This window comes from Syngnathus leptorhynchus, chromosome 22 (assembly GCF_054491065.1).
Source record: "Syngnathus leptorhynchus isolate UIUO chromosome 22, UIUO_Slep, whole genome shotgun sequence".
Classification (NCBI taxonomy): domain Eukaryota; kingdom Metazoa; phylum Chordata; class Actinopteri; order Syngnathiformes; family Syngnathidae; genus Syngnathus; species Syngnathus leptorhynchus.
In genome coordinates, this window is record NC_141216.1 from 1,937,664 (window position 1) to 1,965,600 (window position 27,937).

At 45.1% G+C, this 27,937-nt stretch overlaps 6 protein-coding genes and 1 long non-coding RNA gene across 9 annotated transcripts; 6 read left to right on the top strand and 1 right to left on the bottom strand.

The window, feature by feature from the left end:
• Positions 1-393: 393 nt before the first annotated feature.
• On the top strand, positions 394-6,126 carry slc4a1b (solute carrier family 4 member 1b (Diego blood group)). 2 transcript variants are annotated; one of them, XM_085904037.1, is made up of 18 exons: positions 397-625; positions 900-948; positions 2,171-2,345; positions 2,427-2,562; positions 2,641-2,713; positions 2,785-2,827; positions 2,933-3,117; positions 3,180-3,384; positions 3,477-3,680; positions 3,752-3,900; positions 4,010-4,204; positions 4,278-4,526; positions 4,587-4,676; positions 4,748-4,914; positions 4,984-5,225; positions 5,312-5,481; positions 5,557-5,730; positions 5,814-6,126. In XM_085904037.1, the coding sequence occupies exons 3-18, from the start codon at positions 2,192-2,194 to the stop codon at positions 5,892-5,894; spliced, it is 2,517 nt and encodes an 838-aa protein (XP_085760163.1). In that variant the 5' UTR covers positions 397-625; positions 900-948; positions 2,171-2,191; the 3' UTR covers positions 5,895-6,126. The 2 variants fall into 2 exon arrangements, with proteins under 2 accessions (XP_085760162.1, XP_085760163.1); XM_085904036.1 differs by having other exon boundaries at positions 394-625; positions 4,278-4,676.
• A 153-nt stretch (positions 6,127-6,279) lies between these two features.
• Positions 6,280-8,297, top strand: LOC147039216 (putative upstream-binding factor 1-like protein 6). The gene is made up of 12 exons (XM_085904039.1): positions 6,280-6,399; positions 6,462-6,646; positions 6,739-6,810; positions 6,921-7,076; positions 7,135-7,190; positions 7,269-7,287; positions 7,376-7,437; positions 7,524-7,665; positions 7,738-7,779; positions 7,925-7,969; positions 8,043-8,111; positions 8,184-8,297. Exons 1-12 carry the CDS (start codon positions 6,390-6,392, stop codon positions 8,229-8,231), a joined length of 906 nt encoding a protein of 301 aa, XP_085760165.1. The 5' UTR covers positions 6,280-6,389; the 3' UTR covers positions 8,232-8,297.
• A 470-nt stretch (positions 8,298-8,767) lies between these two features.
• atxn7l3b (ataxin 7 like 3b) lies at positions 8,768-11,403 on the top strand. The gene is made up of 8 exons (XM_085904050.1): positions 8,768-8,812; positions 9,265-9,513; positions 9,595-9,727; positions 9,863-10,034; positions 10,126-10,226; positions 10,302-10,324; positions 10,431-10,476; positions 10,665-11,403. Exons 2-8 carry the CDS (start codon positions 9,463-9,465, stop codon positions 10,742-10,744), a joined length of 606 nt encoding a protein of 201 aa, XP_085760176.1. The 5' UTR covers positions 8,768-8,812; positions 9,265-9,462; the 3' UTR covers positions 10,745-11,403.
• A 235-nt stretch (positions 11,404-11,638) lies between these two features.
• Positions 11,639-17,435, top strand: smarcd2 (SWI/SNF related BAF chromatin remodeling complex subunit D2). The gene is made up of 13 exons (XM_085904684.1): positions 11,639-12,320; positions 12,804-12,997; positions 13,601-13,643; positions 13,720-13,842; positions 14,254-14,373; positions 15,042-15,137; positions 15,304-15,405; positions 15,501-15,662; positions 15,775-15,872; positions 16,125-16,260; positions 16,332-16,454; positions 16,528-16,629; positions 16,699-17,435. Exons 1-13 carry the CDS (start codon positions 12,168-12,170, stop codon positions 16,750-16,752), a joined length of 1,506 nt encoding a protein of 501 aa, XP_085760810.1. The 5' UTR covers positions 11,639-12,167; the 3' UTR covers positions 16,753-17,435.
• A 320-nt stretch (positions 17,436-17,755) lies between these two features.
• On the top strand, positions 17,756-20,982 carry psmc5 (proteasome 26S subunit, ATPase 5). The gene is made up of 12 exons (XM_085903790.1): positions 17,756-17,901; positions 18,558-18,629; positions 18,713-18,782; positions 18,861-18,958; positions 19,037-19,093; positions 19,161-19,391; positions 19,455-19,581; positions 19,661-19,851; positions 19,923-20,021; positions 20,095-20,205; positions 20,271-20,357; positions 20,479-20,982. The coding sequence occupies exons 1-12, from the start codon at positions 17,878-17,880 to the stop codon at positions 20,530-20,532; spliced, it is 1,221 nt and encodes a 406-aa protein (XP_085759916.1). The 5' UTR covers positions 17,756-17,877; the 3' UTR covers positions 20,533-20,982.
• On the bottom strand, positions 20,673-27,372 carry LOC147039220 (MAGUK p55 subfamily member 3-like). Its single transcript, XM_085903789.1, has 19 exons — positions 27,299-27,372; positions 25,004-25,121; positions 24,820-24,938; positions 24,616-24,693; positions 24,463-24,546; positions 24,258-24,395; positions 24,092-24,173; positions 23,763-23,848; positions 23,621-23,695; positions 23,347-23,543; positions 23,160-23,212; positions 22,667-22,684; positions 22,483-22,512; positions 22,195-22,353; positions 22,031-22,111; positions 21,846-21,939; positions 21,663-21,771; positions 21,161-21,283; positions 20,673-21,021 (listed from the first exon to the last, which is right to left on the bottom strand). The coding sequence occupies exons 2-19, from the start codon at positions 25,041-25,043 to the stop codon at positions 20,839-20,841; spliced, it is 1,749 nt and encodes a 582-aa protein (XP_085759915.1). The 5' UTR covers positions 25,044-25,121; positions 27,299-27,372; the 3' UTR covers positions 20,673-20,838.
• On the top strand, positions 21,612-25,921 carry LOC147039221 (uncharacterized). Of its 2 annotated transcripts, XR_015063318.1 has the most exons (4): positions 21,612-22,566; positions 23,805-24,910; positions 25,016-25,109; positions 25,603-25,921. It is a non-coding gene; the product is annotated as an uncharacterized LOC147039221 (long non-coding RNA). The 2 variants fall into 2 exon arrangements; XR_015063317.1 differs by having other exon boundaries at positions 21,613-24,910.
• Positions 27,373-27,937: the final 565 nt, after the last annotated feature.

Here is a 27,937-nt window from a genome sequence, read left to right on the forward strand (position 1 = left end):
TATCAATCTGGAAGATACTCACAGTGTTATAGCACTTGAAGATAATTCTGTCACCTCTATTGATTTTATTCATCAATCTATGTAATATAGTGTCAACTTTTTTCTTTGCAGGATGAATCAACCCTGCAATTGCTGTGATACAATGCCGCCCCCTGTTGGTAGAGATCCACAGCTACTCCAAACTAGTACTGTATCACACGAGACTATCACTATTCATTAGATTTTGCTGTGCAGCATTGATTTTATTAGATATAAATGGGTAGTTTGTTTGGCTTTTTAAAAAAAATTGTTTGATACTTGCATATATTTTTACATTTCAGGTTTTTAGGTCAGCCCCGCTGACCTTAAGGCCGACTCTTGCTGACCAATCTGGTCATTTATTTGAGGTCAAGTATTCAGTAGATATATATTTTTTTGCCACCGTAGAGTCAATCACAATTGCACATCCACTCCAGTAGGTGGCATCGTGATCTGTCCTCAACTTCTAACCATAACCCTCCGATGGTTTCAGGTGATGCCGGCCATAAACTCCGCTGCGGAGTCCCTCAAAACTTCTTCTCCGTCAGACGCTGAACTTCCTGGCCAATGGACAGCACGGAGAGCGACCATGTTTCGCCTTTTGAAGGTGAGCGCCTCAACCCAAAAGTGTAATCCAAGCCTTTGTTGACCTCTAAACAGGGACATTAAATGGGATAAGATGCTGGTTGCATAATGATATAGTGTGACAGCTGTATATACTATCAATATTATGGGTGCTGGATGTCAGACTGTGAATGGGAGTGCGTATGCATGCACGCACGCACGCGTGCACGCGTGTGTGTGTGTACCACCCATCATCTTGCAGCATGCATCCGTACATATAGCCTTTTAAAAAGTCACACTTTGCGCTTGTTTCCCAGGTCAGTCACCTGTCACCGCTTCTGTCCGCTTGGTGGATGACAGCACGAGGTAGGTGCCACCGTCGCTCCGAAAGTTCCCATTACCATGACGCCACAGTTTTAAGAGGAAAGTCATTTTGTAAATTTGTGGTAGTTTGTCGATTTTAAACACCTGCTGAATGATGATGTGAACTGCAATAATGCACAATGTACCCTAAAATACAGTATATATGGACAGGTATGACATCACAGTAGTAATAATATTAATATTAAATCCATGTCATAGTAACTTTCAGTGATATAGAGTTGGATTGCCTGTTCTGGTCTGACACCATGACATTATGAATTAAAAAGATTTTTGAAAAGCTTTATTTTGAGTAAGATGTCAAAAATGAGACAAATTTCTTTCTTGAGAACAAATATGTTCATTCGGAACTTGCTTTGCAGCAAATCTGAAGGATACAATATAACACATGTGATCATTCTGACATATTCTTATCAGTGTTATACAGTAGATTGTGGGGAAAAAAATGTCAGCCAACCAACTGCATTTTAAAGTTGGTGGTAATCATAGGAAGTATTTTTGAGGTGGTACTTGGTGTAAAAAGTCAAAGAGCCAAATACGTTGTAAAGCGCCTCTCAGTGCAACATCATGACCCGAATGTGCAGCTTGATAAAACGTGATAAAACGCAATGTCACTCACTTCAAGGCAGTCAACACACACACGCACAGGCGCCACTCATACCTCCGCCAAATGTCAATCCAATATTAATCTCCCACCCCTTTGTTCATCCGTGTTTTGGAAATAAATCATTCTGTTTTCACATTCAACTTCAGCGTCTACGGAACGCGTCGCCACCGCACAACACCTCATTAACTTTCTCACTTCAAGAAAAAAACAATCTGAATCAAAGTCATTGTTGTCCGTTTAGAATAATAAACGTTATTTTGATGCAGCAATGGCACATTTATATCGAAATGCGTTTATGAATATAGGTAGTGAATACACAATGATAAATTCGTATTCAAATGTCATATTTTGATTTCCGCAACACTTCCACACGTGCCATAGCTGTCACACACTGTCAAATGAGGGCCACGCACACTTCCAGCATGCTGCGCGTATTGACATTCCAAACATGCCCTGGATGAGCTGTCACTGGCCCAAAGCCTTACTACCACTATGTTTAACTTTTAGACATACTCCAAGATGTCAACCCAGACAAAGGCTTGACTGAAAAAATGGACGCAAATCATCTCCATGTTCTTGCATTTCCCATGCTCGCCACAGTTGTCGCTTGGAACGTCGATAATGGACCACAAGGACCAGACCTACTGGCAGGAGACGGGGCGATGGGCGGCCAACGAGGAGAGCTTCGACCCCCAGTCCGGCGTGTGGGCGTCCTCGCCCGTCTCGTACCTCACCTTCAAGAGTCTGGTCCAGCTGCGACGTTCCATGAACACTGGTCATCTATTAATCCAGAAAGAACTCTCCAAATGTGACATTGGGACACAATAAAAATGTGCCCATTATTTTCTGCATCCAGGTGTGGTGCTTTTTGACTGTATGGAGAAAACCTTGGATGGCATCGCCGAGAAGATTGTCGCTGAGATGCTTAAGCAGAAGCAGATCAGACCGGGAGACCATGAGGGGATCATGAAATGCCTGCTCCAGAACCGCTGGTAGATTCCAAAACAAGCAGCGGGGGGAGAAATGGCTCCACTTGTAATCTCAATCCATTTTGCATTTCATCCCTCCAGCCAACAAGCCGATCCAGAGAGTCAAGCCCTGACGGACGGAGCGGACCTCCGCAGGTTCTCCGTCAAGGAAAGGGTACGACTTGAGCAAAATAAAAGACAATCTCGTGAAATATCGAGTAACTCTAATTCATCCGTTTTGTGCAGAAGGAAGAATCCGACCACGTCGAGGCTTCAATGGTGTTAGTAGGTGGGAAAGTTGACTGTCACATCATCAAAGTTGCATCCATCTTGAGGCACCGAAATATTTTTGCGCCTGCTCGCGCATCCATAAAACCGCCGACGTTTGCCGCAGGAGTTTTGGACTTCCTGGAAAAGCCGGCGGTCGTCTTTGTGCGTCTGAAAGAGGCGGCGACGCTGGACTCGGCCCTGGAGGCTCCAGAGCCGATACGCTTCGTCTTGGTCCTGATTGGGCCCGCCAATGCCGAATTGGATTATCATGAAACCGGGCGAGCCATGGCGGCGCTCATGGCCGATAAAGTGAGTCTGCCGACATTCCGAAGTGGAAGTCCGCCGTCATTGCCTTCGTTTGTGTCCGCCAGTTGTTCAACCAGACGGCGTCCCGGGCGAAAAGCCTGCGAAACTTGACCGAAGCCGTGGGCGACTTCATGGACTGCAGCATCGTCATCCCGCCCACCGAGATCCAAAACGAAGCCATGCTCACTTCCATCGTCAACTTCCAGAAGAAATTACTGAAGGATAGAGTCCACTCGTCGGAGCCCGTGTTGGAAAGCAAGCCGAGTCAGAGTAAGGCCGCCTCGGTGTTTCCCAACGCTCGTGGAGAAAATGAGGTGAAATTTCAGAACCTAATCAAGTTTTGGGTTTCTTCAACCCTGCAGTTACATTCTCTTCCGCACCACCGCCCGAAGACCCCCTGTCCCGCACGGGTCGACCCTTCGGCGGGATGATACGAGACATTCGAAGACGATACCAGTATTACAAGAGCGACATTACCGATGCTCTCAACGCTCAGGTCCTTGCTGCCATTATCTTCATCTACTTTGCAGCTCTCTCTCCCGCCATCACTTTTGGGGGCCTCCTAGGTCTGTATGCAGTACCGACCGGTATGAATAAATGAGATCGTGTTGGTTAGCTATGGTACGTCTTCGTTTAGCCGACAAGGTGGAGGATATGATGGGCGTCTCGGAGCTTCTCATCTCCACAAGCATCCAGGGGATTATCTTCTGTTTCGTTGCTGCCCAGCCTGTTCTTGTCATCGGCTTCTCTGGTCCTTTGTTAGTGTTTGAAGAAGCCTTCTTTGCTGTGAGTCAGAAAAAGAATCCAAAAGACGGGTCGAGCAGATTATTTGTCGTAACGTTAGGACACGTAGCAAGAAATGAGCAAAACAAACAGTCGTGTCTCGTTGATCCAGTTCTGCAAGTCCCAGGAGATCGAGTACATCGTCGGGCGAGTGTGGGTGGGCGTGTGGCTAGTGATCATCGTGGTGGTCATCGTAGCGTGCGAGGGAAGCTTCCTGGTGCGCTTCATCTCCCGCTTCACCCAGGAGATCTTCTCCATCCTCATCTCCATCATCTTCATCTACGAAACCTTCGCCAAGCTCGCCAGGGTAATCGTTCATCCGTCGCTCGTCTTCCTTCAGCAGAAATGATTCCCAGTACAAAACTCTCCCACCTTTCCAGATCTTCAAGGCTCATCCGCTGATTCTGAATTACGATCATCTGAACGCATCTTTAGAAAACCCCTGGCACCCAAAAGTGGAACGGACGGTCATGTTGGACAACGCCACCGGCAACATGACCGTTATCGCCCGAACTTTAATGCCAGCTTACCCTAACACGGCCCTGCTCTCCATGTGCCTCATGCTTGGCTGTTTCTTCATTGCATATTTCCTGCGCCAGTTCAAGAATGGGACATTTCTGCCGGGAAAGGTGAGGAGCTCTTTCTATGTATCTATCATTCAAGTCATCGTCATGGTGTTGCTCTTCCAGGTCAGACGTTTGTTGGGTGACTTTGGTGTGCCCATTGCCATTTTCCTCATGATTGTGGTGGACTACTCCATTGGAGACACCTACACTCAGGTTGGCGTGGAGTGAATGAACGCCTTGCATATTTCCATGACATTGTTTTTAAAAAGCAAATCTATCTGTAGAAACTGGTGGTCCCTAAAGGTCTGATGGTGTCCAATCCCGCCAAAAGGGGCTGGCTCATTAACCCATTTGGCGAGCACTCAACTTTCCCCGTATGGATGATGTTTGCATGCTGCGTTCCGGCTTTGCTCGTCTTCATCCTCATCTTCTTGGAGTCTCAAATCACGACGTAGGTCTTATCGCGTTTCAAAAGCAAAAGCTTCTCATGTCCAATCGGTCCTCAAATGAAATGCCCCAGCTTGATCGTGAGCAAACCCGAGAGGATGATGGCCAAAGGCTCCGGCTTCCACTTTGACCTTCTGATTTTGGTGGGCATGGGCGGGATCAGCGCCATATTTGGCGTGCCGTGGCTCAGCGCCGCCACGGTGCGCTCTGTCACTCACGCCAACGCCCTCACCGTCATGAGCAAAGGAACCAAACCTGTGATCGAGAAAGTGCTGGAACAGAGGGTCAGCGGCATTGTTGTAGCCCTGCTGGTTGGTAAGTGAAGGTGGCAGAAAGTCACAAGTAACTCCCCAGTTCGAAATCAAAGTAACCTGACACTGAAAAGTTTTCTTTGTTTTTAGGTCTGTCCATTCTAATGGAGCCCATCCTGAAATTGATTCCCATGGCAGCCTTGTTTGGGATCTTCCTCTACATGGGTGTCACGTCACTCAACGGCATCCAGCTGTGGGATCGTATGCTGCTTCTGCTCATCCCCAAAAAATATCATCCCAACGAGCCATATGCAACCAAAGTAAGAATCGCCGGTTGCCACGGCTACTGCATCCGGGATTTGGGCTCGGGTTCTAACGTTACACTTTGTTGGCAGGTGAACACCAAAAGAATGCACTTGTTCACAGTCATCCAGATCGTGTGCCTCGCTCTTCTGTGGATTATTAAATCCAGCCCGGCATCCCTCGCACTCCCATTCATCCTCATCCTCACCATTCCCTTACGCATGCTCATGACTGGGCGTCTCTTCACGGAGCTGGAGATGAAATGTGTAAGTGGCTTTTCAGTTGAATCCAACACAATTTATGTATGTGAATGTTAAACTCTTAGTTTACATTTTTTATCGTTATTTAGTTGGATGCTGATGACGCCAAAGTGACCTTTGAGGAGGAGCCGGGACAAGATGTGTACTGGGAAACTCAGATGCCATTGTAGACATAGAGAATGGCCACAAACAAGAAAACACCACTCAAATTCAAGTTTGCTAGCAATTGTATTCCATTAAAAGTGGCTACTGAATAGTTCTTACGAACTATTATTGAAATGTGACAAATCAATTTTTTCGAATTAAAAAAAAATTGGCCGCCAGGCTATTGGTGCCTTTTTCCTACTCAAGAAAAGACTGAATATTTTACTGAAAGTAAATAAAATGATCATTGCGGAAACATTCGATCGTGGATTATAGTCTTCCTTCGAACACAAAATAATGCTTTTAAAATGTGTTTTTTTCTGTTTATTATTAGTATTACTTAAACAGGAGTCAGTTTTACTCACATCGGACGCTAGAGAGCGCAATGTCCACTCGTCCCCGTCATCCTGATGACACGAAGAAGACATACTCGTTCGTGATTGGTTCTCCAAAGGCCATGCTTGCCCGTCACTTACACGTTGTCATTATATTCCTATAGTGGTACTCATGCTTGTTCCAAAATGGACACAGGTAGGTACTGCATACTTCAGCAACGCCAACCGATTGTTTGAAATGTATTTCTGCTACTTTAGGCAACAAAGTGTGGACAAGCGAAAATCTGTCGAAGCTTCTGAGTGCCATGAAAAACAACATCTTAGTCTCTGACCGAATGAAAACGTTTTCGCAAGGGCTCAAGTCGCTGGACTGGGGAATAGTGGCATTCCCTCCCTTTTCACCTGAAGATTGCAGAGATAAGTGGAAAGTTGTAGCGCGCAATGTGAGCCGAGTTTCCTGAAGAATAAGAATCGTTTTTTTTTTTTTTTATTGTACAGATTCTGTTTTGTACTAACATGCTCATTCTATTTACAGATGCGCAAGTTTCGAACACTCGTAGAGCTTCTTGATGAAGCTGCAGACGAACTTTCAAATACACCCAAACTGGTAAATGAATGAAATCCTTGTTTGGTGCATTTAACAACAGAGCATTCACGTTGTAAAACTGAAAATGCCCACAAAATACACACAGTAATTGTAAGCCATCTGTCTTTTAGGTTGATTCAAAGCCCCTAAAGAAACCTGGTCATCCAAGCATCTTTTTTTACCACGAGAACATGTACAAATATCATGAGCAGCACCCAAGGATGACCCGCAAAATGATCTTCAAATTAAGCACAGACAAGTACAAAGCCCTGACAAAAGAAGAACAAGTAAGCCCCATTTTTGTTGTTGTTGTGAATGGATCACGACTCATTTCATCAATTACAGGCCCCATATGTGGCAAAGTACCAGCATGTGCTTGCACAATACAAGAGGAAGTTAAGGTACACAAATCATTTTGTGATAAAGTCATCTGAATATTGTTTTTAAAAAAAAATACATGTGGCTCATTCTTGTTGCAGGGATGAGGAGCAATCAAAAGTAGGAGAACTTCACATCTGTCCATTTATAGGCTTATTTGTTTGACCTAGTGCAATTGCAAAATTCGAATTGATGCATTTCTTTCTAGGAACAAAGTGAAACAAGTTTGGAGGAATCCACAGGGGACCCCCAGCCTCCAAAGCCCCCCAAGTAAGACACACCATTTTTTTTTATTTTTATTTTTTTTATTTGCTTCAAATTCTTGTCAGCTTTAACCGTGTGTTGTGTGTCTGTAGAAGCGGTTATCAATTATTCTGCAAGGAGCAGCTGGCGTCCATGGAGAACATTCCCAAGAGGTCCTACATGGTTGAGTGGGCCAAACGCTGGCGTGAGTTGACGGAAAACGAGAAGAGCAGCTTCAGCACGCGCTGCGCAGTGGTACGTGCACAAGCTTTTCATATGTGGACACTGCTCATCGATTTGAAGTATGATTGTATTTACCTCGCGTAGATGAAGAGAAATTACGCGCAGATGACGACGCACTATCCTTCGGTGAGTCTTTTTCAAGATTGTGAAGCTGAGCTTGGCGGGAAAACATCACTTTAAATTGCAATATTGACAAGGGGGAAAAAAATCGGATTCATTTCAAAATCGCTTGGCCCTAATGTGAAATTCACACCAAACATTTAAATGACAGAGTCGTCAACGCCCTGACAGAAACAACGCGGATACAAGACCCTCAGTGAGTATGAAGAATGCTCTGTTGTTTACAGCGTCGTATTTTTCCTCATGTTTTTGTGTCGCTTGTCTTTCAGGATTCTGAAGATGAAGACATTGAGGATAGCAGCAGCGATGAAGAGGAACAGTATTTGGATTACAGTGAGGTCAGGATGATGAAACAGGAGTTGATATTTTGGTGTTATTGTCACACTAAAACGAGCAATGTTAATCCACAGGAGTTTGACGACGAGGACGTCGGTGACATTTGCTTCAATGTGTTTTAGATGGACAGAGCTCTCCTTTGATGTGAAATGTTAATGATGAATGAATAAATGTTTTCAAAATATGAATTGCCTCTTTATGTCTTTATTTTTGTTTATCTGGACTTGGATGCATTTACATTGTGTTGAATCAATCATTTTAATACCATGAAATGTTTTGGTTTTTTTAGGCTGTCTGTTAGTATTCCAAACGTGGAATTATCTTAGAATTCCACTTCTTCCACCCCCCCCCCCCCCCCACCCCAAAAAAAAGTTAGTTGAAATGACACCTTCAACAAATTATTCCCATTCCAAATTCAAACTGTTCAGATCATTCAAAACCTCTTGATATTGGAAGGGTTAAGGGCCACTAAATATATATTCATAATAAACTCCCACATTTGACCTATATTGGAATATTAATTATTAAGTTGATAACAAGGACTCGTTTGTATTTTATTTTTTACTCAATTGAATAAACTGAAACGTATATATACTTTTTCCTCCAATCAAAAAGCGACCGAAGGTAGAAAGTGAAGGCGTCGCGCTGCAATCGATTGCTTCTGTCTGATGCGTGATCTAAAGATGGATGCCTGCCGGACTAGGTAAATAAACCCAATCAAGACATTTTTTTGCGCGGTTGCGCTGACTGCAGACGCGACGCGTTTGAATCCGCGCCGAGATGCTTGCAAACGAGTGTACGCGTGTTTTTACGAGATGTTGCGAGAGCAACAGCCGCAATGCAGCGGCGGTGTTGACGTGAGCTTTCGGGGCCAGCGCAAATCTCGACGGCGAAAGCCATTCAAGGAAGCCAACGACCAACACTTTGGAGTCGCTCATATTAACTCGTTGAATGGAACGTTTCAAGCTCATCGCGTTGTGTTCTGCTCGATGCGCTTGTAAGCCGTCTTGTCGTAAGCTGGCAGTTCCGATCCGATCCGTTCCTGCTTTTCTTTGTTTTGTTCCGCCTGATTTTTTTTTTTTCTTCCAAGGGGGGGTGGAGGTAATTGGAGTCTTCGCCAATGTAACGTGCTTTTTTCTTTGTCTTCATCCTCAGCATATAAAGTGAAAACGAGAAGAAATCCTTTGCAAGTGATCCGATATGAATTTATGAGCCACCTGCAGCACGTTTGCTTCTTGTGATCGAGTTGCTGTAGTGTCAACATCAGCCAGCCTCCTCCACCAATCTCCTCCCGAGGCTTGCGGAGCTGCAGCATGACCACAGCAGCCACGGCTCATTTGGATCTTCTGGCAAATGAAAATGGAGGAGCTTTCAATGTCCAGCCTGGACAACAGCAAGCTGGAGGTGTTGTCAAGTTGCGTGCATGAGAGTGAGTGAGTGAGTGATTGAGTTTGACAGCCAGGCCTTGTTTCCTGCCGCCTACAGGGCCTAGCGCAGGACATCCTGTCTGACCTGGTGGAGGACGCCTGCCTGGGCCTTTGCTTCGAGGTGCACCGGGCTGTCAAGCAGGGCTATTTCTTCCTGGAAGACACGGACCAAGAAAGCATGCGGGACTTTGGTGAGGATGGATCCTTGGTGGTTCAGAATATACAAAAAGATGACGTGGTCTACTCCAAACTTTTGTGGTTTGCTCAATGTGCCCTCTAAATTCACAATCCTTACTGACTGACCGCTCTTCCTTTTGTGGCTAAAGAAATCGTGGACCAGCCGGGCTTGGACGTGTTCGGCCAGGTGTACAACCAGTGGAAAAACAAAGAGTGCGTTTGTCCCAATTGCAACCGAAGCATCGCCGCGTCACGATTTGCGCCGCACCTGGAGAAGTGCCTCGGCATGGGACGCAACAGCAGCCGCATAGCCAACCGCAGGTAAGGCGATGGGAATAAAAACATGTTTTAAAAAAACAAAAAAAACAAATCCGATTCAACTCTGACTTTATGATGGGCTTTTCTTCCACAGAATAGTCACAGGTAACAACACCAACAACAAGTCCGAGAGCGACCAAGAAGACAACGACGACGTCAACGATAACGACTGGTCTTACGGGGCGGAAAAGAAAGGTGCTGATTTTCCTCAATGATTGCCTTTCTCAATTGTAATCATTGTGACTCTTCTTTATTTGCTCACATTTACAGCCAAGAAAAGAAAAGCTGAGAAGGTACTTGAATCATTCTTGTTTCTATTAGAGTCTTTTAGTTTTGAGGCCATGCAGTGTAAATTCACCAATTCAAAACAATGACTTTTGTGTCACTTGTTCAATTCAGAATCCAAATTCACCAAGACGATCCAAATCCTTCAAGCATAAGAGCAGTAAGTTGAAATCAGCCCTTTAACATTCTACCACATTAAGTAGAATTATCCATGCAGAAAAAAGTCTACACACCCCTCTTCAAAAGGCCATGTTTTTTGTAAGGTCCAATACAAATAACGAAAATGTTTCTTTCCAACTCAACTGAACTGAAAAGTAAAAATTGTTTCTTGTGACCCTTTGCCCACAGGCATGATGGGTCCTCGACGTCGCCTGGACAACCAGGAAAGCCCACGTATGTTGATGAAAGACGAGGCCTTCCCTCAATAACGACGTGTGCTTGAATGTGGTGAAAGTATTTCTTTTTTTTTTTTTTTTTTTGGCTGGCTCGTACGGTAATGACTGCTCAGACCTCCCACTTAATACTTGACACTTTTTTTATTTTTCAAATCATCGTACAGACACTGGCTATTTTTGTCCTCTGCTGGACAGTCTCTCACCGTAATCATGAACTATTTGAGGTATGATTTTCATGCATATACCATTCAATGTGTTGTAGGAAAAGAAAAAAAAAAAGTGAGTTACGCACAGAGCGCGTACGTACTTCAGTTTTGTATTTTCTCCCAGAAGAAAATGACTAAGGGTCACATTACGTTTCAGACAATCACTAAAAATGGTTTGTCTTCTGTTGTCACACCTCTTCGTGTGCATGGATGAGTTTGAAGAAGAAACAATTTGCTCGCCAACGAGTGAACATTTAATTGTACAAGCAATTGCTGCAAAAGCAGGTGTCTTTTTTTTTTTTGTCTTTCTTATTTTTGGGAGGAGGGATGGACTTGTTATTTAGGGTGCAAACATGTCTATCTTGTGTTTACAGTGTAAAAGGGTTGCACAAATCCTCAGTGTGATGTGATAGTGTAAATATTCAGATAGTTGAATTGCTGCTATAACGGCTCGGTTTCTTTCATCTGTTTTATCCTAATAAATTTGTTAGATGTCTTTTGGGCGTCAATACAACTGACTTAATTGCTGATTAGATGCAACAACACCAGGGGGCGCTGACGAATCAGTAAGGGTTATTCAGACAGTGGGAATAGTTCAAATAAGTCTTCAAGAAATATTTGTTGTTCATTTTGATAATAGTCACTGTATTGATCAGGTGGTAGGGAAATGCGAAGTTTATTTTTTGCGGGTTTTTTTTTTTTTTTTGGTAATGCGCTCCTGCGGTGTTTGGTGCTTTCAGGTGCCGGCAACTAAAATGCGTACATCGTAAAATATTTCTGACAAGTTTCTGTTAAAAGTTTCAGGGGGTAAGTAATGAATACTAATTATAATTTTTGGGGGAAATTAGTGGTCTTAATTTCATTGCAAAAGCCAATATAAACAATGCTTTGCTGTGAAAAATAGCGCGAAACTCATTGTTATTGCCAAATGACCGATGTTTGTCAACGCAGCATTCGACATACGAGATATTGCCTAAAAAAACACAACGCCAATGTAAGCTGGTTGAAAAGGATTCACATCAGTTCAGTATTCGAACCAGAGCAACTAGTTATAAACAAAAACCCGGAACTTAACACGACAGGAGTCGAACAACGTTTTATTTGGATTTGTTTTGTTGTTGTTTACATTACGCGCTGTCAGACCACGTCAAGGTAACGTGAATTAGTCACTTTTAAACTTAGAATAGACACAACCGCTCAAGGTTGGAGCGACCTTTTCTCTCATTTTCCCCGTCACTGGAAATCACCAAATGTCGACGAGGGGAAGCTTCACGGGTCCGACCATGAGCCCCGGTCTGAACCCGATGAATGTTGGACTCTCAGCCGGCTTGAGGATGCCCGGGATGCCGCCAGCTGCAGCGGCATACCCCCGCTCCTTAAGCGGTGCAGCGCAGTACACCCAGGTTGGTTTTTGCTTCTTTTTGCATGGTTCTACTTGATTAAAGTCCACGCTCAAGAGGTTAACCAAAAGGTTTTCTGTCCACAATGAGAGTTTACTCTTAAAAAGATTTGTTTTTAAACGATAAAGCAACAGCGCCGTCATTGTGCAGCCGCGCTTCCGCATTTGAAAGTCGCTTCAAATTCGGGTTTTAACGCACAAGCCGTGATGAAGGAACTTTTGAATGTTTTCAAAAGACTCAAGAAATCAAAAGTTTATCACTAGCACCATCTGTAAGTGAGCCTCGTCAGTTGAGGCCATATGGGGTCAACCCAACATGTGGGTCAATATGACAAAATGTGCCTTGAAGTGTTTTCACCTCAATCACGCAGAGCAGAATAATCAAACTATTAAGGGCCAACCACTGGCATACGTACAAGTATAAAGATCGTGAATGTATTTCGAATCTATTCTTTAAGTGAGTCAATATTTCTTCTTCCCCTGCCAGCGTCCGGGGATGCCCCTCGGCAGAATCGGGGGCCCAATGGGAGTTCAGCTTCCCGGTCCCTCATATGGCAGCAGCAGCAGCATGCCCATGCGGCCTAACATGGGGCCTCCAGCAGGCATGGACGCCACGCGGAAGCGCTTATTTCATCACCACCTTCAGCAACAGCAAGAGGCGCTGGGAGGCCACCGGCGAGGGTAAGGAGTGAAGAAGTGAGAGTGTGTGATGAAAGAAGAAGTTCTTCAAAAGTCTGTTGAAATGCCACAGTCTGTCATGGCCAAGCTGACTGATCAACTTTCTTTGTAAGCGCCTTAATAAACCCCCTGTAGCTTATTTGACAGAACAACATGCCTAATTTCTAGTGTTTTACTCCACTGTATTTTTTTTTAGTCAAGCACCAAACAGTAAATACATCTTCAAGCAAACACACGAGGCTCACAGTCATCGCAGCATCCCGTGACTGGAGAGGGATGGTTATTTTTGACTTCAAAGCCGTGGTTGAGTGTGTGATGCCACACTCAACCACGGCAAGTCTTGAGGTGTGGCTCCGTTTGCAGTCTCATCCACAATGAAGCTCTTTCACGGCCTGACCAAGTCTCCCCGGAGAAGAAGAATTAGCCCCCGAAGCGACACTTTGGACTCTTCCGAGAATGCTTAAAAGGATTCATGATAATGTGGAACTGTGATGAAGTACAAATAATTGCTAAACCATTTATGTGTGATGCTTTCTTTGAACAATGAACAATAAGTCAGTGGAAAAATCCATCATTTACCAATCATGTTTCTTTGGATTTTTTTAGGGCAAAAAGACGCAAGATGGCCGACAAGGTTCTCCCACAGAGAGTACGAGATTTAACATTACGTTTGGGAATTGCCCGTGGTTAGTCTATATAACCATATCCTCATGTTACCTCTGTAGATCCGTGACCTGGTGCCAGAGTCTCAGGCCTATATGGACCTCTTGGCTTTTGAGAGGAAACTGGATCAGACCATTGCGCGTAAGCGCATGGAAATACAGGAGGCTATAAAGAAGCCCATTACGGTATGTCACACACATATAGGCAAGTACCAATTGAAACGTATAGAAAAGCTATGGTCCTAAGGCGCTTCCCTGCGGTACACCACCATTAGCATTTCTTTGTGAACACTGCTAGACAAAAACTTGCTTCATTTTGATGAGAGTATTTTTCCAAAAACTTAATGACAAACAGCCCTGAACACTCTCTGACCCCATGTATTGTGCAAAAAATGTAACTGATCTTGATAATGAGCGCATTTCCCAGCAAAATTGAGATGAATAAATCAAATTGTCTCGGAAAGTAACTCATGGTTCTTTATTTAAAAAAAAAAAAAAAAAAAAATCTGCTTGTCATTTTTCAACCTTCACTCTAAATTTAACAGACGCCAGCTTGTGTAAAAGCTCTGCTTGTTTGTTTCCTTTTTGACGACGCAGCAAAAACGCAAGCTCAGGATCTACATTTCCAACACGTACACCCCGTGCAAGCCCGAGGGCGAGGAGGCAGAGAAGGTGTCCTCCTGGGAACTGCGAGTGGAGGGGAAACTTCTCGAAGAAGTAAGCCAATTCCACTGGAATCTCCTTCCGGGCATTTGTATTTCGGGCTGTATTGTTGCGTCTCTTCTGGTGGCGCTGGGTTGGCTGGGACGACGCGTCCAGATGTGCCTTTACTGCGCTCCACCCCGACACACGCGGGCCCCCGCGCTGGTTTGGAAGGCGGGAATTGAAACCACAGGCCGTTACATACCACGGGGCTGACATGCCTCTCCTCCCTCCATCAATTCCAGCAGCACTGGCGGTGTCATCTGGGGCCACATGAAGGGGATGTTCAGGCATGCTGATGTCGGAGAAGAAGTGAAAGAGGTCGTGTTGTGCAAACATGCTTCCACAGGGCCGGCCGGGGCGGGGAGGGAACTTGCGTGCTCGCAGCTTTTTCTGTTTGTCTCCACTTTTTATGCTTCAATTTGGTCAGCGCAAAGCAATGCAGCTGCAAAACGCCGCAAAAACTGCAATCCACAAAAGTAAGAACATGATGGCGTCATTAGAAGAGGGAAACTTCAATGGTATTTTTGAAGGCCTGAACAAAAAAGCATTTTTGGTAGTTTACCTCGATCCAACTAAATTGAAAGGCCAATTGAAATATTTCATCTTGGTTCGCTTAGCGTTTTCTTTCTTTGGCACTCTTTGTTGCTCATGTATGTCTTCCACTCACGCTGTGTTCCCAGCCTGGCAAGCAGAAGAGGAAGTTCTCATCTTTCTTCAAGAGCCTGGTGATCGAGCTCGATAAGGAGCTCTACGGACCCGACAACCACTTGGTGGAGGTATGACATAAGTTCGCAAGCATTCCACTTTGAATTTCAACATGTGCAAAACAGCAATGCTTTTCACCAGCCTGACTTGACCCCAAAGCCCAAATCAGGCCTTTGTACTCCACAAATTGACTCCGGAATGTGATTTAACCGCATTTATTGTCCTTCAATGTGTCAGTGGCACCGAATGCCTACCACTCAGGAGACCGACGGTTTCCAGGTAAAAAGACCCGGTGACGTCAACGTCAAATGTACGCTCCTGCTCATGCTCGACCACCAGGTGTGTGTGTGTGTGTGTGAGCGTGCTCTTTCACGCCCCCATTATCATTTCAAAAAAAAAAAGAATGCTCAACTGTTTTTTATTTTTTGGCACAGCCTCCTCAGTACAAACTGGATCTGCGGCTGGCTCGGCTGCTGGGCGTGCACACGCAAACGCGGGCCAGCATCATGCAGGCACTTTGGCTCTACATCAAGAACAACAAACTGCAAGACAGTCACGAGAAGGAGTACATCAACTGCAACCATTATTTCAGAAAGGTCTGACGACAACAGGATGCCAAAGCACTACTTGTACCTTTCTCACAGCTTGTTTCTTCACATTGCCTGTCCTTTTTTTTTTTTTTTTTTTTTAATTTGTAATGTTGAACAGATTTTTGGCTGCACTCGCATGAGGTTTTCTGAGATTCCCATGAAACTGGCTGGGCTACTCCAGCACCCTGACCCCATTGTGATCAATCACATGATTAGGTATGCTTGCTTGGATTGGAATTTCCTCCTTTTTTTTTTTTTTTTTAACCATGTCTGGTTCAAGTGGCGCGCAATGCCATTTTGTGGCATCTCTACTTTGAAGTCAGTCATAGCCATGTCTAAGAGCAAAATTGTGTTAGGGCACCCTCTGGTGGAATTTATTGGCAATTCTAAACCATTTATCCACCATTAGATTGTGAATGAGCATTTCTGTGATTTTGTTGTTTTAATCCAGCCTTTGTCTTTGGGCAGCGTGGACCCCAATGACCAGAAAAAGACGGCGTGCTACGACATCGACGTGGAGGTGGACGACCCGCTCAAGAGCCAAATGAGCAGCTTCTTGTCGTCCACCACCAACCAGCAGGAAATCGCCGCGCTGGAGACCAAGGTCCATCTAGAAGCTCAATCCAGGAAACAAACCCGAAAACATGCGTGACTCGATTTACTTTGCATCGGCAGATACACGAGACCATCGAGTACATCAACCAGCTGAAGACCGAGAGAGATTTCATGTTGAGCTTCAGCAATAATCCTCAGGACTTCATCCAGGACTGGCTCAAATCTCAGTGCAGAGACCTTAAAGTGAACATTTCCTTTTTTTGTTTCTTCTAATCATAACGTCCACTTTGTTGTTTAACTTGATATTTTCCTCCAGGTAATGACAGATGTGGCGGGAAATCCAGAAGAAGAGAGGAGAACTGAATTCTACCAGGCGCCATGGATGCCCGAAGCAGTTGGCAGATACGTGTACACCAAAGTACGTCACCGTGGCGCAACGTTGCGACTCGGCTGCTCTCTTTCTAACCGACTCCTGCTTCACTTTCAGGTGCAGCAGCGAAGACAAGAACTGGAGCAGGTTCTTGGCATCAGACTCACTTAAAGCGTGAATACGTCTGTTTATTAAGAATGAGTCCAAATTCTAATGTTTACAAGCTTTCCTGACATTCCTTCAATCTTCCAATCTTGTCATTCTTAGCCTTGTTGCATTTAACAAAAAAAAAAAGTTTATGGTACAGTGTTTCTTCCCAGCACGCTTCATTCCAAAGGTGTCTGCTTGTAAGTCATATCTTTTTGATAATATTTGAAGCCATCTAAAATATACATATACACAAAGGTGCATTTTTATTTGGAGAATTGTGAGCCAATACTCTGAAAGAGCAAAGTAAAAATTGTCTTTGGGGAATGATTGCTGTTTTTATTCTAAACTTTGTGAATGTTTACATGTTCTTTTTCTATGGTATTACATTGTTTTAGTTACACAAATAGGTTTGAAATGTTTGTAAATCAATGTGTGTTGTTTATAATACTTTGTAATTGCATTAATCGGCTCATCATTGAAATGCTTTTGTTGCACCGGGATTGCTTTTATTTCCTTGAACATTCTGTGTTTACAGATATGCCAAACTGTTAAGAATATGTTGCTTCTTCCTTTTCCCCCAAGGTGGTTGGATATTTGCATGTTATTTTAATTTCAAGGTCTTGATCTTTTATACATTTGTAGGATAAGCGGTTGAAAATTGATGGATGGAGTATTTTGTAATAAACATGCAGACAATTTTCATATTACAGCACTTATTTTAGTGACTGGTGCAAGGTGACGAGCCTGACTTGACGCTATGCAGGTGCTTGTTAGGACAAGTCTGAGAACTCTGGCGCTTCAGTTGGAACCGGTGTAGCTGGTCTTGCATGGAGTTATAGCGACATCACTATTTAAATAACCACATACACAACAAACCAACATTACTATTTTTATACAAAACTGACAAACGGTGTAGAAAATGAATGGATAATGAAAATATATATATAAATTGCATATATACCTATCACTGAAAATAGAAAGATCTGTTTAAGAGCGGTGTTGTAGTTTATTGTAAGTGCTCTCTTAATGGGGGATTTACGGTAGGATTTATTCGGCGCAGTTGGTTTGTCCCAGTAGAGGGCGCTGTGGTATATTCACATCCAACTGGAAATACGTCACCTCTCAAACGGATGCTAGCTTTCCAAGATGGAGGGGGACGGCACCGACAATGTAGGTGGATTTGTCAGCTCGTTTATACATTTTTGTCCTAGAATTGCGTTTAAGCGTCGTCAGCGTGCTTATATTTCAATTCTCAGCTAATTTGAATGAATTAAAACTTGTATTACGAGTGTCGTTTATTGATAAAACCCTCTTGAGTCGAAACGATGTTGCTCCCGTGTTTGCTGTATCATTGCGGCTAGGCTAGTCGACCAGCTAGCTAGTGCTGTGTCCATTTAACGCATTCATGTATGCATGTCTATTTACCCTAACCATGTAGACTATAAATAGACGTATTTACGTCCGCTTTGTTTACGCTGTTAGTCGGTCCGCTGGCTCGAACGCGACGTCAATGCCTAAAAGCTTTGCTTGTTGCTGACTCACTTTGCCTTCACTTGCTTACCCTTACATTTGATACATTTTGAATTTTTTTGTACTTGTCTTTGCACTTGTTCAAGTCATTTCTTAATCCTGGATTATTATTTTTTTTAGATATCCAAAATGACAACAAATGATGCATATCTAGTGTATAGTCATTCGTCATTGACATCATTTTATGTCAGTGTAGCAAGATAGATAATACTAAGGTTGAAGCCGTCTTCTATAGTTAAGAAACCCAGCATATATTGAACACAACATCTGATTTATCGATTTCGCTGTTTTTCCAGATGGAGATGGGCGAGAGTAAAGGTGGAACAGGTCTTCGCCAGTACTACTTATCGAAAATAGAAGAATTACAGGTAAGTAAATGTTTATTTTTTTTCTTGTTGCAAATTTATAGTCCACTATTCGACATCTTTAACCTCCTTTTTGTTTCCAACAGTTGACTGTGAACGAGAAGAGCCAGAATCTCAGACGACTTCAAGCACAGAGAAATGAGCTCAACGCTAAAGGTATGCTTGAGGTTAACCCCAGTGATGTTTTTGTTTTTATCTTTACACTTATTGTGAAAATAATTCATTATCTTTCAGTGCGTCTCCTCCGTGAGGAGCTGCAGTTGCTTCAAGAGCAAGGCTCCTATGTAGGAGAAGTGGTCAGGGTCATGGACAAAAAGAAAGTACTGGTCAAGGTATACACTCCAGATTTTGTACAAAACTACACTGAGCCTGCACAAGTAATAAGTATTTCTTTTCTTCATTTCCCCCAGGTGCATCCAGAGGGGAAATTTGTGGTTGATGTGGATAAAAACATTGACATCAATGATGTGAGTATTGTGGCAGTTTATTTTTCATGTACACAAGCCTGCTTTTCATTGGGCCCTTCTGTCCCAGGTAACCCCCAACTGCCGCGTGGCTCTCCGCAACGACAGTTACACGCTGCACAAGATCCTCCCCAACAAGGTGGATCCTCTGGTCTCCCTCATGATGGTGGAGAAGGTTCCCGACTCCACCTATGAGATGATTGGCGGACTGGACAAGCAGATTAAGGAAATCAAAGAAGTCATTGAGCTTCCCGTCAAACACCCGGAGCTTTTTGAAGCTTTGGGCATCGCGCAGCCCAAGGTGAGTGACTGGTGCAAGGACGTTCAAAATGGAAGGATGGTTAAACGTTTGTGGTTGTTTTAGGGTGTGCTGCTCTACGGACCTCCAGGGACAGGAAAGACCCTCCTGGCCAGAGCTGTAGCCCACCACACCGACTGCACCTTCATCAGGGTGTCGGGGTCTGAGCTGGTGCAAAAGTTCATTGGGGAGGGTGAGCGCTAATAACGCATGTCGCCGGCCGGGTACGTTTTATTTCTGCTTGAATCTGAACTTGAGTTTTGTCCCGAAAGGCGCTCGGATGGTGCGCGAGCTGTTTGTCATGGCCCGAGAGCATGCGCCCTCCATCATCTTCATGGATGAAATCGATTCCATTGGCTCGTCTCGCCTGGAGGGCGGCTCGGGCGGGGACAGCGAAGTGCAGAGGACCATGTTAGAGTTGCTCAACCAGCTGGATGGCTTCGAGGCCACCAAGAACATCAAGGTGGAGCTGCCGCCGTCGCTGCCGTACTGAGTGCTCAAGTGTGTCTAACATGTGCTCTGCGCCGGCGGCAGGTCATCATGGCCACCAACCGTATCGACATCCTGGACTCGGCTCTCCTCAGGCCAGGAAGAATTGACAGGAAGATTGAGTTCCCCCCTCCCAACGAAGAGGTGACGCTCTCCCGGTTTCAAATCCACGCTGGTGACATCACGCCACAGCATCACTGTTTTTCTGGTCCGCCAGGCTCGCCTCGACATCCTCAAAATTCACTCGCGGAAGATGAACCTGACGCGAGGCATCAACCTGAGGAAGATCGCCGAGCTCATGCCCGGAGCGTCGGGCGCCGAGGTTAAGGTGAGCGTTTGCCACTCGCTAGTTGCACATGTGTTATTCAAACCCGTTGCGCTTGTGCTGTGAAGGGCGTGTGCACGGAGGCGGGCATGTATGCCCTGCGAGAGAGGCGAGTACACGTCACCCAGGAGGATTTTGAGATGGCCGTGGCAAAGGTTGGTCAACTTTGATTTCTTTTTTTCCCCTTTTTAATCGAGTAAACCTTGCCGCTGGCTTCAAAATGATTTGGTAAATGTGTGCAAAGACTTGCTAAGATTTTGGTTAATTGTCCTGCAGGTGATGCAGAAAGACAGCGAGAAGAACATGTCCATCAAGAAGCTGTGGAAGTAACTTGCTTCTCTTTGCACACAAGGCGGGCCTCACATGTATAGTTTCCTGAGTTTGTTCATGGTTTACTTTCAAATTGTTGCATTTGTCCCAAAATAAATAGATTGCCCACACACACACACCAAAAAAGTCCATTTGAAAAGTTTTATTATCAACAGCAAACACTTGAAAAATATCTGACAAGTAGCTGCTGCTGTGAATGGACTCTGTGCATGTTAACCAACACAAAAGTGGATTTATTTGGCACTTGCAGCAAGTTGAACAAAAATCTTGACACAGTGGTGTTGGCAGCAGGTTCAGGTTTAAGGTCTAGGACGTCCTCAGCCAGGACACGGGCACCCACTGGGGTTCCAGTCGCACCCGCTCCAGCACGGCGTGGAGCTCCGCCATGGCGCTGAGCGGATCCTCCTTTACCAGCACGTAATCCAGCCAGTGGCCATAGCGCTCCTCTATCCGTTCTGCCGACTGTCTCATGTCCAGCAGGTCCCGCTCCTGCAACCCCCCCCCCCAGAAAAAAAAAAAAAAAGCTCAACGACCCCAATGTGCATTTCTACCATCACATTCCGAGGCCGACGTGGGAGTGCGACACTTCCACTTGGGCTATGTTCCTAGTCGCTATGTCTCCACTCACCGTGACGGCGACACTGACGAGCGAGGAGCAGGAGCTGAGAGACTTCTTCTCGCCGTCCAAGACGGAAGGTCTCACAAAGATGACATAGGGCTTGAAAGCCGGCGTGCGAAGAACCTTCAATGCCTTTGGGGAAATATTGGCAAGGCAGCAAGAAAAAAAAAAAAAATTGCAGTCAAACCTCCGTTTAACAGAAATAGTTGGTTGTCAGGCTTTGCTATCCAACTCAAACATGGTAAGTTTGGCTCAAGGTAAATTTGATTGAAAGGCAAATTTCAAACATAGACAACTTTTTTTCTACCAGCATGTTGTTATCACTACTCCGGCTGCTTCGAGGGACTTTCACCTGAGGCACCATCACAATCAAACCAAGACCAGCGCAGCAGTGTTACAAGGTATGGTAAAAACTTCAAAAAAAAATTGGAACACTGTGCATATCCGCTGCCCCCCCCCCCCCCCCCCCCCCCCCCCCATACTATTTGAGTCAGCACTTCCCCACACCAACCTCAGGCTGCACGTCCACAAGGCAAATTTTATTTTGAAGCAGAATTCTGTGAATGGACTCCAAACTGGTGCCATATAAATTCTCCTTATACTCGCCGTATTCAATGAACCTGGAGGACGACAGAGGAATGTCAAGCTTTTCCAGCCCGAATGACGCCGTTCATCTGGTCAGTCGTGTACTCACTTGCCATCGTGGATGCCGGCCTCAAAAGCTGTTCTGGTGATGAAGTGATACTCCACTCCCTCGCGCTCATGACTCTTCCTGGATCTTGTGGTGTCTTTGATGGCACAAATACAAAAAAAAGAAAACAACGCCCGCGCACTCAGTGTCAACTCGAACGTGTGAGTCTTTCTCGAGAGGGCACTCACGAGGTACGGCCAATCCGTAAAGTCTGGGATTGTCTGCGATCACCTTCTGTTTGAACTCGGCGATGCGACTTCCCAGGGATCCTGAACACAACACACGGACGACCACCCCTGTTAGCAAGCGAGGGGAGCGCCTGGGAACAGATGGATGGACGGACGCCATCTACCGAGCAGCACGACGAGGCGAGGCCTGTCGCCAGGCCGGGGCAGATAAAGCGTCACTTCCTCGTAGATCAGGAAATTGGCATGATTGGCGTCGGGGGTGCAAGGCTCCACCAATGAATTCTGCTGCTCTCTCTTGAGACGGAAACTTCTGCGCTGGCCAGCTGTGGTCAAACAAGAGTTATTGGACTCAACTCTGAAATTGGACTGTGGCCTTGGAATTGGGAGGGACTACAATCTCTGTCTAATGCGAGAAGACCGATTCATTCGTTCAGACATTTGTTGATCCTCACCAACATCTTTTCCCTCAAGGTCGCTGTCGTCTGTGGGGAGGAGCGAGTGGAAAGAAGAGGAGGAGGAGACAGGACGAGAGGAAGGTAGGTTGAGGTCTCTTGTACTTGGCACAACACGGCAGGTTCAACACAGTCACGGGGTGAGCAAAGCAACCGGAATGAATACACTTTTGTCAAGTCCTACCTCGGTCGTGTCGCTCGTCTGAGAGGGGCAATGCAAGGAAGGAGACACAACAATCACTGCAGAGAGCAACACAAAATGACAACCACGGTTCCTTCTTCAACAACAACAACAATTTCATTAACTGTTACTGCTAAATCCTTGTATTTGTGTTGTTCTCCTGGATTTGAATGACGAGGTAAAAATGTAACATGAAGTTCTGTAATCCTCAACATCAAAGTGCATCTTTCTGCATCCATACAAAAGAACAACCGCAATGAAAGCAGCACCTTTTGCTTATGCGGCCCTTTTTCATTTAATGCTGTCCTCTAATTGGATTACACCATAGATTGTAGAGATTAAAGCGGGATCCGCTGTTCTGGTTCCATAATCTCTCTTGATGCTGCTCGTCTCTGTGATTACATTTGACCCGTGTGACGGCGCACGAGCAGCGATCTTATCTAAGTCGCTTGTCAGTTTGGGGTGCGTATGGGTAATGGCGGCCGGGACATCTTACGTTTAGCCGAGATGCTCGGGAAGGAGCCGGTCTTCAAGCGGTACCTCAGGCGCCTGTCAAATGACCAAATCAAATGACTCGTTAAAGCATCATACCAAAAAAACTGAATTAGTGACTTTGAATGCGTGCGGCTTTAAAGGGTTAGGCTGTGTTGGCTTGTTTTAAAAATATCTGAGATCAAGCACACCTCTCCTGGAAGTGCGCCGAGGGGATGAGAGCGGCGCGCAGGTTGCAGTCGCCCACTTTTTTGGCCTGCCACCAAGTGGCGTCTTCCTGGCTCACCACCTGAAGGATGTCGCCGCGTTTAAAAGGAAGCCCCGCCTCCTGACAGGGCGTAGCTCGGTCCTCAAGGGGCACGTAGTCAAACAAAGCCCGTAGGTAGACCTGCGCAACGTAGGCAAGGTCAAATGAGATTACTCCTGGCTTCCGATGATTTGTTTTCATCTTCAAAATGTCCTGACCCTGCTTTCTTTCATCTTGTCTTCTTCTTTGACGGCTGGGATGATTTTCAGTGTGATGGAGCCTTGCGACTTGGACTGGCGTTAAAAGACATCACGGCATCAAGCAGCGCTTTCGTCTCTGAATTGAAAATGTGACATTTACCAGAATGTGACTTATTTCATCCGGCCTTTTGTGACTTATCAGGCTGCCGTTGAGCTCCCGCAACTCGTCCCCCACGTGCACCAGACCTGGCAACGCAAACACGGACGACATTGTGTGAAGCACGAAAGCATGAAGTTGATGACATCTCCATGGCAACATCCAAATATGCAATCTCGTGGCACTAATCTGGAGGATTTAATCTCTGTTGACAGTTTGCAACGCATTACACAACGTAATCTCCTCACTTGTGTGTCAGAGCTGACAAGGAAGTCCACTTGTTGCAAAGTAAACCCCCCCCCCCCCCCAAAAAAGGCAAAAGCACCTCTCACCACTACGGTCGGCCGCTCCTCCCCTCATGATCCGCGCCACGATGACTGCGCCGGTTGCCTCGTCTCGCCTGATGGTCGCACCCTGGATGGAGGAAATGAAGTAAACATCCATCCGACTACAACGATGAATCCAATTCAAAGCGACGTGGCCACATTTTCATCCCACCAGAGGCTCCTTGTTCTTCACCAATCGGACGATCTTCACCGACTCCTCCTCCGGCTCGTTCTCCACATCCTCTGGCAAGGGAGGCAGCACCAGGTCAAAATTCTTCTGGGCCACCGTGTCGTGGGTTGACAGCATAGCCTGCAAAGAGAAGCACGTTTGGATTCATCAAAAGAGGACAATTGTTTTGTTTTTTTTAATTGTCTACCTTGATGTGAGGGGCGTTCAAGAGAAGCAGCAGCTCTTTCCCCTCCTTCTCTTCGAGAAGCCTGTTCTGGAGTTCTTCTGTTAGCTGGGACACAAATTCAAAACTATCAAGTCAAGAAAAATGACATTTAGGGTGAGGATGCGCTGCACTTACATCCTCCGCCAGGCAGGAGGCGTTGTGCAGGACTGGGGTGAGGCTCTGCTTTTTGTACTGCTTCAGTTTCTCATGAATCTGAGAGTTTGACTTCATTAGCACAGCGGAACCAGCCCTCATTTTTTTAATGCATTTATTTTTGTCTGTGTAGAGTTAAAGCGAAGCAACACTAGTGTTTTTGCTTGCAGAAGAAGACACGCCCACCTTCATGAGGTAGCAGAGGCTCTTCTCACTGAAGACATCTTTGAGGAAAACCAGGTCCTCCTCATGGTTGGCACCAGGGTGTAGCTGAGAGGTGAGCAGGGCCAATGTCTCGTGTAGATCTATCGGATGACATCATACGGTTTGTTAAATTGCGTGAGAGTCCGACACGTTGTGTGCCTTCTACCTGTATTTGCAGATACCACAGGCATGCTTGGCTGCGTCATTCAAGGAAGGGAAAGGAGAGTGGCTCCAATGGTGGTGTCCGCTGCTCCTCTTCAAGGCCAGATAAGGTGTAAAAATGTCTTCACAATGAAAAACATTGGATATTTATAAATGGCAGTATAAAGCTAAGAGCGTTTCCCTCCCACGGTGGAATGAAATGGCCTTCTGATGAAGCGTAACAAGGCCGCCCTTGAATTTGACTGCTGTGTACGATTGTGGGATTGAACTCTCACAATGAAAGGTCGAGCGCAATGATTTAAAGTGTCTTGACCTGTAGCGTCACCCTCGCTAACCTCGACCGAGCAGAACGTGATCGCCACATGTCCATCCATCTGTCTGATCACCAGATAAGACAAGGACATTAAAAAAAGAAAAAAAAAACTGAAATATTTGATTGCTTTACTGGTGAGTGCCAGTCAGTCATCCATCTGATTAATACGGTGATTCGAAGTGGCCGTTCCTCCACTGTGCACTCGTCTTCCAAGCCGCCACTCTTCATCTCCTCACTCTCTCTAATTACGAGAGCTGAAAGCCAACAACATCCTGCTTTTCTTTTCGCAGCAATCTGCCTTCCTGGCTGACATATGGTGGCATTATCTCGCCTGCTTTAGTCAACATGGCATCTGCTGAAGAGCTGAGACGCAAGCGGGAATGGACAAGTGGCTATTATGTGTGTTTCAAGGTGAAATTCTATTGGCTGGGTTGCTATGGCGAATCATACTACTTTGTCAATTTCATAGTATAGACATAAGCCGTCCATAAACTTTGGCAATTACGCAATAAGGCTAAAAGCTTGTTAAAAATGAATGTCTGTCAATCATCGAGCTATACAATAAAGTCATTGTGCCTGACACACATTGGTCAATTCTTCCTGCACACACGCCACCTGTTTACCGTACTTATTTTGATGTGGGGGGGGGGCTCGCCAGTACATGGAAAAAGACCATCTGCCCATCATGCGCATACAGGGAAATGCACGAATCGTGTGACAATAGGATGGAGGGAGGCTTGAAGTCATGGTTGGGTCAGTTGGAATCGTCTAATGTGATTCGGCTCCCTGTTATTATATAAACGTGTACATACACACGGACATTTGGCCAAACTAATATTCCTGTAGTGCGGGTCTTTACAGAGAGACGGAACGAGGGCAAGGTCATCAATTCAGTTATGGCCATCTGCCGTGTATGTTGTGTGTGCGTGTATACATGTACATTTAAATTTTTATCCAACGTTGCTTGAGTAATAGCATTTCTTTTACATTAAAACACATCTTTAGAGTGAGAATAAACAAAAATGTTCCAAAAAGAGGATACATCGGTGAATCGTTTTTTTCTGCCCCCTAGTGGAAAAGCATGTCATTGTTCTGCCGGTCACTATTGGTCACTGGCACAGAGGACATCTTAAGCAAATAGATAATTTCTTGAAAATCAGTTAGTTGACTCATCTACATTTAAAGATTTAGCCCCATTGTCCCAGTGATAGTTAAAGACTGGTGAGGAAATATCCAATCTGTGAAATTGGGATTTTTGCAAACAGCATTCAGTGACTACCGTTGGTGCTTCTAAGCCGCTCTGATGATGCCAAATTCCAAGTGTGGGAAATAAAAGAATGCAGGGCTAGGCGATGAGGAAAGCCAGAAGGCTCTTAAGAGGCTTACAAGAGGAACACCACTTCCAAACACCTTCATGACACACAGCAGGCAGGACAGAGGCTGGAGCCAGCCAGGCAGCAGATTGAACTAACTCAGCTTGTGGAGCAGATGGGCAGGGCGACCCGGCCATTGCACGCTGTTGGTAGGTGGCCAAACGCTCGAAGCTTTTCACTGTCCATCTCCCTCTCAGTTCGTTTTTTTATGAGTGCAAACGAATGGAGCGCTCCAAAAGCTCTTAGTAAATCAATTAACTTCTATTAGGAGCATTAGCCTAAATACTGTAATATCCAACGAGGTAAGCACACCCATAACTCATAAATAATAACGGGACAGTGGGGTCAAAAGTTAGTTATACCGGAAAGTGAAAGAAGCTGATGGTTCTGTGGTAATTGACACAAATTTAACCCCGCCCCCTTTAAAAAAGAAATTGGTCCTTTTCCCTGAATTTCTAGTAGGTGGATACTTTATATACATATATACTCTCTATAATTTACAAACGCACTTAACAACGGGTGTTTTAAAATGAACCCAATACCACACAAATGTCAGTCATTCAAAGTAGCCAGGCAACCTATAAGGAATCTGCGCAATTTGGAGCATCCTCACCCTGTTGGAGGCTCGTCTTTTTCTCCTTTTTTTCCTCTCTGCTGTCTTCGTCTTCTTCGTCTGTTTTGTGTCCGAATTCCCTGTCGTTGCGCTGGCGTTCACACACGAGCTTTTATTTGTGCCCCCCCCCCCCCCCCCATCCCATCCCATCCCATCCCATGCTATGCCTCCTCCCATCTCGGCCGGCCGCCATCCTCCTCCCTGCGATACATTCGAGGGTGCATTCTAAATTGTGACTCGACTTAAGGAAGAGCTCGTTTGAAAAGCGATGGAATTAACTCGACTTGGTTTGAATTTACGCAACGCTGACGTTAAAATGCGCAGTTATGAGGGACAAAAATGCCGTTTGGTCTTGTAATCTGACATTGCATTTTTTTTCTCCACAGGTTAAAATGTTAAATTGGAAAAAAAAGTTGTTTATTTGCTTTAGCTTTGAAACAGAAACACCAAATCGAACAATGGCTATTTTTTTCAGTTTTTTTTAGAAAGAGTAAGAAAAAAAAATAACCAGGTTTTTTTTTATACATTTTTTTTCTCAAACTACCGAGAAAATACTGCCAACTTGACGCACCCGTATTCGCGTATTTCCTTTCAAAAGAAGAAATCTTTTCAGTGAACGAATCACAGAATGATCTCCGT

Bases quoted from the DNA above. Each gene is read 5' to 3' on its own strand.
- slc4a1b (XM_085904036.1), top strand. From the start codon at position 2,192: ATGGACCACAAGGACCAGACCTACTGGCAGGAGACGGGGCGATGGGCG. The intron at 3,901-4,009 runs GTGAGTCAGAAA...TCGTTGATCCAG, and splicing joins TTGAAGAAGCCTTCTTTGCT to TTCTGCAAGTCCCAGGAGAT. The intron at 4,205-4,277 runs GTAATCGTTCAT...CCACCTTTCCAG, and splicing joins CCTTCGCCAAGCTCGCCAGG to ATCTTCAAGGCTCATCCGCT.
- LOC147039216 (XM_085904039.1), top strand. The intron at 7,780-7,924 runs GTGAGTCTTTTT...TTTAAATGACAG, and splicing joins TGACGACGCACTATCCTTCG to AGTCGTCAACGCCCTGACAG. The intron at 7,970-8,042 runs GTGAGTATGAAG...CTTGTCTTTCAG, and splicing joins ACGCGGATACAAGACCCTCA to GATTCTGAAGATGAAGACAT.
- atxn7l3b (XM_085904050.1), top strand. From the start codon at position 9,463: ATGAAAATGGAGGAGCTTTCAATGTCCAGCCTGGACAACAGCAAGCTG. The intron at 10,035-10,125 runs GTAAGGCGATGG...TTTCTTCCACAG, and splicing joins AGCCGCATAGCCAACCGCAG to AATAGTCACAGGTAACAACA. The intron at 10,477-10,664 runs GTAAGTTGAAAT...CTTTGCCCACAG, and splicing joins ATCCTTCAAGCATAAGAGCA to GCATGATGGGTCCTCGACGT.
- smarcd2 (XM_085904684.1), top strand. From the start codon at position 12,168: ATGTCGACGAGGGGAAGCTTCACGGGTCCGACCATGAGCCCCGGTCTG. The intron at 13,644-13,719 runs GTACGAGATTTA...TTACCTCTGTAG, and splicing joins ACAAGGTTCTCCCACAGAGA to ATCCGTGACCTGGTGCCAGA. The intron at 15,873-16,124 runs GTATGCTTGCTT...GTCTTTGGGCAG, and splicing joins GTGATCAATCACATGATTAG to CGTGGACCCCAATGACCAGA.
- psmc5 (XM_085903790.1), top strand. From the start codon at position 17,878: ATGGAGGGGGACGGCACCGACAAT. The intron at 18,783-18,860 runs GTATGCTTGAGG...ATTATCTTTCAG, and splicing joins AAATGAGCTCAACGCTAAAG to TGCGTCTCCTCCGTGAGGAG. The intron at 18,959-19,036 runs GTATACACTCCA...CATTTCCCCCAG, and splicing joins AAAAGAAAGTACTGGTCAAG to GTGCATCCAGAGGGGAAATT.
- LOC147039220 (XM_085903789.1), bottom strand. From the start codon at position 25,043: ATGACGCAGCCAAGCATGCCTGTGGTATCTGCAAATACAG. The intron at 24,694-24,819 runs GTGGGCGTGTCT...TCAAACTCTCAG, and splicing joins GCCTCTGCTACCTCATGAAG to ATTCATGAGAAACTGAAGCA. The intron at 23,696-23,762 runs GTAAATGTCACA...TTTTAACGCCAG, and splicing joins ATGAAATAAGTCACATTCTG to TCCAAGTCGCAAGGCTCCAT.